The sequence below is a fragment of the Diplotaxodon limnothrissa genome, linkage group LG6, assembly GCF_057381915.1.
Source record: "Diplotaxodon limnothrissa isolate DT_005_m linkage group LG6, D_limnothrissa_male_GT1.1, whole genome shotgun sequence".
Taxonomy (NCBI): Eukaryota; Metazoa; Chordata; class Actinopteri; order Cichliformes; family Cichlidae; genus Diplotaxodon; species Diplotaxodon limnothrissa.
This window is the reverse complement of record NC_140601.1, coordinates 36,136,941-36,145,373: the sequence shown is the minus strand read 5'-3', so window position 1 is coordinate 36,145,373 and position 8,433 is coordinate 36,136,941. Positions and strand designations below refer to the sequence as shown.

The 8,433-nt window shown below is 41.8% G+C and overlaps 1 protein-coding gene across 1 annotated transcript; it reads right to left on the bottom strand.

Annotated features, from left to right (window-relative positions):
* Window positions 1-400: 400 nt before the first annotated feature.
* On the bottom strand, window positions 401-5,356 carry LOC146631109 (uncharacterized). Its single transcript, XM_085356346.1, has 3 exons — window positions 5,321-5,356; window positions 2,358-2,743; window positions 401-1,966 (listed from the first exon to the last, which is right to left on the bottom strand). The coding sequence occupies exon 3, from the start codon at window positions 1,892-1,894 to the stop codon at window positions 683-685; it is 1,212 nt and encodes a 403-aa protein (XP_085212472.1). The 5' UTR covers window positions 1,895-1,966; window positions 2,358-2,743; window positions 5,321-5,356; the 3' UTR covers window positions 401-682.
* Between the last annotated feature and the right edge of the window lie 3,077 nt (window positions 5,357-8,433).

Genomic DNA, 8,433 nt, shown 5'->3' with positions numbered 1-8,433 from the left:
TTAAATACCTTCAAATAAACCCTTAAAAACCCCTTTAAGGTGTGTTGAGGGTTAAGCCTTGGTTTTAGTATTAAAAGCCAACTTTTAGGTTAGGATTAATGTAAGAATTTGACACTTATTTGTGATGATTATTAAACAGATGGGGATGTGTGTGAGTGCAAAACCAAATGCAGATTGTTTGTGATTTTAAATTGTAGTAAAAAAAATTGCAATTTCTTATCATGAAAAATGCTCACAGTGGTTTACATAAAGCAGGATTTTATTTCCACACAGTTGAGTGCACTCACAGTTTTGAAAAGTAACATCGAGGTTACGATAGTGAATGGCACAAAAACCACAGTACACTCCAAAACGTCATAACAGCTCAATTTTACACACAAAATAAGTGCCAGGTGTCTCGAAATATGACAAGATTGAAGATGAGGTTGAATCTGATGAGAAAGAGGTTTTTGCAGATGATGGACACATTCTTGTGTTTCAGTCCAGTACATACAGTGTTGCGTATACGTGATGACTTTCCTTAATTCTGCTCCTGCTGTATTGTTCATCACTGGAGCAAACAGGCCACTAAAAAATGTCATGCCATTTCAGAGGTAGCTGCTTATGCTCATCCCACTCTGGGAAAATGAGTTTGATTATTTGGGGAAATATGGTGTGGATCTGACCGTCCCCTCATCTGGTTTTAGGCCATCTTAGGAAGCAGCTGTTGAGACAGGAGCTTCTTGAGCTGAGCCACTTCCTGGGACAAACTGCTGATCTGCGACCTGAGGCTGTTGTCCTCTGCTGGATATCTGTGGTCGCTTGAATTCTGCGGAAAAGATGAGTTATTATATCCTGAAGGTGAACCCTGATACTGCACACCCCAGGCATCCTCTCTAGACCAAGAAGCCTGGCTCTCCACCTGGCCGTCCCACCCCACTTGCTGGTGGTTTCTCATTTGGATGTTTGGTCCCACCATGGCTATAGGCAGGCCACTATTCCTGCTGTCAGGTGATGCAGAAATTTCCCCTCCGTTGCTGCCTCCCCCAGGGCTTTTAAAACGAAGCTTGTGTGGAAGACTCCTCAAACCCTCCGATGAGGCTTGCCTGCTTAAATACTGACTCTCACAGCACTGCTGCTCCTCCGTCACATCCCTCGGAGAAGGCCTGCCACTCTCACCCAGTGTGTCATCAAAAAACACAGGGCTACCCACGTTTGAGCCACATGAGGTCACAACCCCAGTCTCCTGCGATCCACTATGACTCAACTCAGCTGTTCTTGCACCATAGATGGCGCCCTGCTGCGGAGCCTGAGAGAGGATCTGGTGAGTGTTGGCACTGGCCTGTGTGCCGACATATGGGGAGCCATCAGTGTGAGCCTGGTAGTGATTTGTTGATCTGGGGGTGGGATGAGGACAGAAGGGCGCAGTCAACGGTAGGATGGACACATTAGAGGGGTCCTTAACAAGCCCAAAGCGAAACTTGAGGGCCAACAGCTCGGCCCTGAGGCGGGCGTTCTCCTCCAGCAGACCCATCACCCGCCTCTCCAGCACCATGTCATTGACTCTCCGCTTTTCTCTGGAGCGTCTAGCTGCCTCGTTGTTTTTTTTCCTCTTGTCCCAGTAGCCATCATCTTTTTTCTCATTAGGGATGAACTCCCGTTTGCGACGTGCATTATTACCGCTGTCTTCGTCACAGCTGTTGCCAGCCATGGCTTCAGCGTTGTTAAAGCTGTCTTTGCGTTTGAAGGCAAACGTGTGACCCAGGAGGCTTCGGGCCAGCTGACTCGTGGAGGTCAGGATGGAAACAGCCTCCTCGGTGAAGGAGCCGGTTTCCCCCTGAGGCCTGGACCCCACACCCAGCAGAGAGGGCACCGACAGATCCTGGATGACGCCTCCCACAGTCTGACCCGTCATGTTCACTCACTCCTGACTGCAAGGAGCTGTAGGGCTGGCAGCTCCCGGTGAAATATGCTGTAATGGCTCCACCTAGAGGAGAAAAAAAAAATCCACGTGGTGAGATGAAAATTTGTAATGTTGTAAAATTTAAACCGATTGTCAAATTAATGTTAGCAGGAAAATATTTTTAAATACAAGATTTAAAGGGAAAAGCTTTCAAAATGAATAATTACAAACATAAAAGCTGGATGAATCTTCCTTCACTTAAACTTAGAAATACCAGATGTCTTATTTGATTCTGTCCAAAATTATACATGAAAACTTTGATTTACTGGCATCAAATGGCCATAAATGTGTAATGGGTCATTTAGTTCTTCATGTTTACCCCACACAGAATAATAAAATATAGCACACGTATCTTAACAGGATAAAATAATGACTGTAAAGGTTACTTTAAAAGCCGCAAATGTATATTACTTACAAATCAAGCAGCTGCAAACTGATAAAAACCTTCTGGCTCGGAGAGGAGACTGCAAATCTCTGCCGGTCATTCAGACGTTTCCGCTCCTCAACACACCGCATCTCCCTGCCGTTCCTTCCCCCGCTCACTGGTTCAGCCGGGGTCGGAACCTCACCCCGGGTAACACACTCCTCCTCCTCCTCCTCGTTCTCTTCACCCTCCTCCTCCTCCTAACGGGAAGCCAGCCGAGTCAAAACAGACAGGCAGGGGGGAAAATAAGTCTGATGGGCTTGTTAAATTTATACTTCCACGGCAGCTGTGATCTGCGGCGCTTTTAACTCTCGTGTGACGTGTCTGCCTGACACGCAGAGATGGGACTCCGATCATAACTGACATATCTGAGGTTACTAGAGGACAAAAAAGGAGGACAAATTAGCGTCATCATCAGAAACACATTTACGATGATGTACGGCCTTAATAAGACAGAAGCTCTACGTTTAAGCTTTAAGTACTTCAATTATAGTTTAATTTATCTCACCGAGTAACATTGAGGGGGCGTGGTTAATGGCTTGTACTGCAACCAGCCACCAGGGGGCGAATAAGATTTTTGGCTTTATGTTTGAACAGAAATAAGGCTACGTTCACACTGCAGGTCTTAATGCTCAATTCCGATTTTTTGATCAAATCCGATTTTTTTGTCTCCTCGTTCACACTACAAATAAAATGCGACAGCAAACGCGCTCTAGTGTGAACGCTCAAAGCGGCCCGCATGCGCAAAAGAAGATGTCACACACAACGCGCTCTGTTTAGACCAAGAACAAACAGTATTGTTTGACTGATGGCCGTTAATATAAAGACTTCGGACTTTACGTTTCCCAATTTTTGCTTTAAGTTATTTTGTTATTTACATAATAATGTAAATAACCTAATAATGATCCTTATTGCTGTTTAAGAGAGGAGCGGTGCTTCAAAGGATAGCTGCAGATTTCTGTCAGAATCTGCAGATTATACAGTACAAATAAAATGTTTACGTTGTCTTCCCAACAGTTTCACTGACATCTACACTGGATGGCTAGGAAGCGTTCGCGATGTCTTCTCGGGCGCTGATAATTGGCTTCAGTCTTGTGTCGGTGACGTAAAAGGCGGATTTAATGCGACTTGACCGTTCAAACAGCAGTCGCTTTCTAAAACATCGGATATGTATCGGATTCAGTACCACATACGAAAGTGACCCAGATCGGATTTGAAAATATCGGATTTGCGCCGTTCACACTGTCATAGCATGATCGGATATGGGTCGCATAGGGTCAAAAAAATCGGATTTGATGCGCTTTCGCCTGCAGTGTGAACGTAGCCCAAGATGAAATGTCGAAATGTTTTTAAAGTATAAGTAAAACTTCTCATATTCAATTAAAATACGTTTGGTTCTGATAAGTTTCATCATGATTATTGATAAAAGAGTTTGAGACAGTTTGGAGTTTCTTTTTATGGGCTTAATTTTTGTAAAGTACCTTTCTGTAAGTATCAAGTTGATCACCATGGGTCACTTGACATCGTCGAACATTTTGATTTTAGGCATGAAATATGCACTTGGATTAATAATGTGTAATGATGTCCTTCCTTTTACTCACAGACTGTATATAAAATATCGATGTAGTTTCCGGGCCTGAAAAGTGGCAGACATACCTTAAATTAGAATTTTTTTCTCCTCCCAGGAGGGTCCAGTTGTTCAGAAGTTTACCAGAATTTATCAGACATATTTTTTTTATTAAACTTCAGCAGATACAGCAGTAAATCCCACACCATTCTTTTTCATTCTTTTTTCCTCATATTTTTGGTCCCCTCAAACCTCCAACTAAACAAGGTAAATGGCTTCCCCTATGGGACCCTGGTTTTGCTGAAGACTCCTTCCTGTTTAAAAGGCGTTCTCCTTTCCCACTCTTGCCAGGTGCTTTGTCATAGGGGACTGACTGAACTTTGATGTTTTCTTTCTAAAAGTGTCTTTAACCTACTAAAGCAATATTTAGATAACTGTTGTTAAGAACTGGCACTATTTAAATTTATGAATCAATCACAGTCAGCAGGATTCTTCTAACAGATTAAAATGATACACTCCAACAGCTTTGACCTTTGGAGGCACACAACATCTAAAAGTGTCCTGTTCAAGCAGCAGATCCTTTAAGTCCTGTAACCAGTGGCCGACATACTATACATAGATGTTTGATCTGATTGAACCGAGGTCTGTGGTTTCTCTTTGGCATGTTTAGACCATGCTTACCGGTAATCAATTTTGCAATGTCACATTGTCCTGCTGAAAGAGACCACTGGGAATAATGTCACTATGAAGGTCTTACAAAACCATGTTAAAGAAATTTCACCAATTAGAGAGGGCACCAAAAAGCTGAAGACCAATTTAAATGTGTAAACATGGGGGGGGGGGGGGATTATTAGCAGACAAATAGGAAGCATAACAAACGCAGGACAGAAAGAAAGAGAAACCTTCAAAATAAATCAGGAGATAACCAAAGGCGACTGAACAAGCACAAGATAAGGAAACACACTGAACATGTAGAGAAGAAGACTTACAGTAAACATTACGACAAAGACTAAGGAACACTGGATGATACACAGCGGCACAGAGAGAAGAGCAGATAGGGAAACACTGAGGGAACTTTAACTGCTACCAACAGAAACCAAAACATGAACCAAAACATGGGATACAAAACTGAAACTCATTACTGGAACAACCACATACTAAAACAGGAATTAAAGACTCAAAGATGTCACTAGAAACAAAACTTGCATTTTACCAGAGTAAAGAAATCAAAATAGAAACCCAGAAATCCAGCAACCACAAAAAATGAAAATTTCAAACACTTGGAGTGACAAAACACCACAGAAGCCCAACTCAAACATATTAACCAAGAATTTAAAAAAAATAAAACAGTAAAAACCTGAGGCCAGTGACCTTGTCATCATATTACCAGTGCTCGTGGTTGCTTAAGTTGTCCTCATTTGCTCTTTCCAAGTAAGCACCACTAACGGGCAGTTCAAGGTACACAGAAACATGGGGAAAAAATACTGTGCACATGCTTTTTTTGTGTCTCTTACATTCAAATGAGCACATAGACAATATGATTCTGTTTTTCTTTCCATTACAACATCAGGTTATTAGGCAGCATAGTTGTGTAATGTAGCTCACCATGTATGTTTTCTCTCTTTCAGGACTATAGCTTTGCTGTGTTAAAAACAAGAGAAGCTAATCACAGATATACTAAACCTATGAGCTAATCTGTAAATTATTTAATCCTGTTAATGAAAAATGTAAAGACATCTTTATGGAGACTGTGCCCTGAAAGCTAGTGTAAATGGGGAAGCAAGCTGTTGCATAATACTCAGAGAAAGTGCATGTGAGGACTGTGCCATGCTGAAAGTTCAGTTGGGGTGAGTTTTTGCAGAAAAAAGGAACACTGTTCCATAAGCGTTGTGCCACAGTGATACTTCCTCCTTGCACATGGGACTTCTTCACACTGAACCTCTCCTTTTTCTGTGTTGGCCTCTTTAGTTTCCATTAACAATACTTTTCATTTAATTTATGCAGATCTACGCTGGGTGTCAAAGACTCGGCCCAGAGCCAGAAACGACTGGTCAAAGGGTCCAATCAAGGCAAAAGTTGGATATGTAAAATGGGAAAAGAGCAGTCCATGAGAGCATCATTTTTCACTGTATTTGGCACAAAGAAGCATCATGTTACAACATCTCATCAAGTCATGGGAACTGTTGTGCAAATTTCATCATTTCATCCAAGCCAGAGGCCTGAATTATTGTTAGTTTTGACGTTTTCTCACAGACATAAATATGAACTATGTCCTGTTATACCACATCAAAGCAAGGTAGTCAGGCCAAGGAGTTGTGTCAGTGTTTGTGTTTCTTTGTAATATACACTGACTGAATATGGAAGGACTGAGACATACAGCTGGCAATGCATTTATTTTTCTTAAGATTTCTCATGCTGCTGACCTGTTTTGTAAATGAAAAAGCAGTACTTGTAGTCCTTTTACTATAAAATCAATGCAAAAACTGAGCGGTGTTTATTTCTCATAGGGTATTATGCAACGCAGCAACTGGATGTTCCACTTTATGTGGGACTGTACAGCACTTTTTATCCCTTGTCCCACTGTCCCAAATATTGAGACAATGTTCCACATTCTGTTTAGCATGAAGACAGACACTGAATGACTTTAATGAGAGGATGCTATCATGGTTCTCAGGCAGGTTGACAGACCATCATTGTACACTATCTGCACAATGTCCAATATGGAAAAATGCAGGTCACCACATTGCTTCAGTGACATTACTAAACAAAATAGCAACTTAAAGAGTTCACAGCATTTTTATCCATCCATCCATTTGCTTCTGTTTATCCTATTTCAGGGTCACGGGGGGTGCTGAAGCCTATCCCACCTGTCTTAGGGTGAGAAGCAGGGTACACCCTGGACAGGTCGCGAGTCTGTCGCAGGGCAAACACATATACACAGGCAGCCATTCACACTGACATTCACACCTATGGGCAATTTAGAGTTTCCAATTAACCTACCCCCACTAAGTGCATGTCTTTGGACTGTGGGAGGAAGCTGGGGGACCTGGGGAGAGCCCACGCAAACACATGGAGAACATGCAGCTCCATACAGAAAGACCCCGGCCTGATGGTGGAATTGAACTCAGGCATTTTTATTTTGTGGAAATACTTTCAAAAGTATTAGAAGAAGATTATTGCACAAAACTAAAATTTACTTTCCTTTAATAGTGTTTATATTTACTTAGTGTAGTAAAGTTTCTTGTTGTATTTACCCATTTCCTCACTCTCTCACGCCTCACTCACTGTCTTGACTTTCTCATCACTGATTGGTTTCTGAGTTTCTTTGTACCTTAATTGAACTCAACTGGCACACATTATATATGGACTGTGCTTCCTGTTACTCACTCTTTTCACTCCCACAGTGGGTGACAGCTGAGGTGAGTTTGATTTGTTTTTCTGAGTTTAAACCTTTAAGTTAATTAGTTAACGTCCAACTTTGTTTTGTCTTTCAGAGTTTAGCAGCCCCTGTGTGTCTTTAAGTTAAAGTGAAATAAAGCCAGTCCCACTGCACAATCATTGATGGCTCTTTTCTTTGCCATGGTGACAACAACTTTATCTTACCTTCGAGCTTTCTAATAACACTTGGTAAGGTTGCATTCAAATAAAACATGACCTTTACACGTCAAATGCCTCTTAGCATTTCTAATGTGTCCAGCATTGTCAAAAACAAACATACTTTTTGCCCCATACTCCATTTGCAAGGTCCGGTCACCCTATTATGTAACACGTTTGTTGTTCCCCGCTTGAGAGAAATGTGGACTCATGAACTAAAATTCACTATTTGGGGGGTTTTTTCATCAAAGGTTTGGTGACAACAGTGTGACTGTGGAAATGTTTCTACGAACTTTACAGAGCAAATACGATCCAGGGGTGCATGCTGCAACGTACCGTGGAGGTTTTGGAGGCTGGAGCAAAAAAATTGAGCTGAATGAGCAGCAAACTGTAAATAAGGTTAAATGATGGATGTGCAGCACTCTTTCCCTTTGTTAGAGCAGCAAGTCTGCATGCTGGTATGTTAACTGGCCCCTGAGGGATTCTGGAAATGTTATATCATGTTAAACCTGGTGGTGGTTCTAGATGAAATAAAAGGGGTCACAAGCATTACTATAATTCACACAGAAGGGGAGCTGAACATGAGTGTCAAAGTCCATGGTAGTCTTCCCAGCAGGTATTGGTACATTTCCATGTAGGCCTGAGGTACAGCTCTGCCATCACAAGAGTCATGATGGATATAGAATCTGTAATGTAAACTGTTTCCAATTTAAATGGAGCTTTTTGGAGAAATGTCTAAAGTTAAGTGTCCTTTAGAATTAATTCAGCACTTTGTGTTCTGCATTTTCAAAACAGCTGGATTCTTCAGTACCAAATGGATTTGCTTTAACTCTCTCATGTCTGCCAGAACAAAGTAATTTCCAATAAAGAGGAGAGTTTATAATCACAGACTGTGTAGGTGTGCAT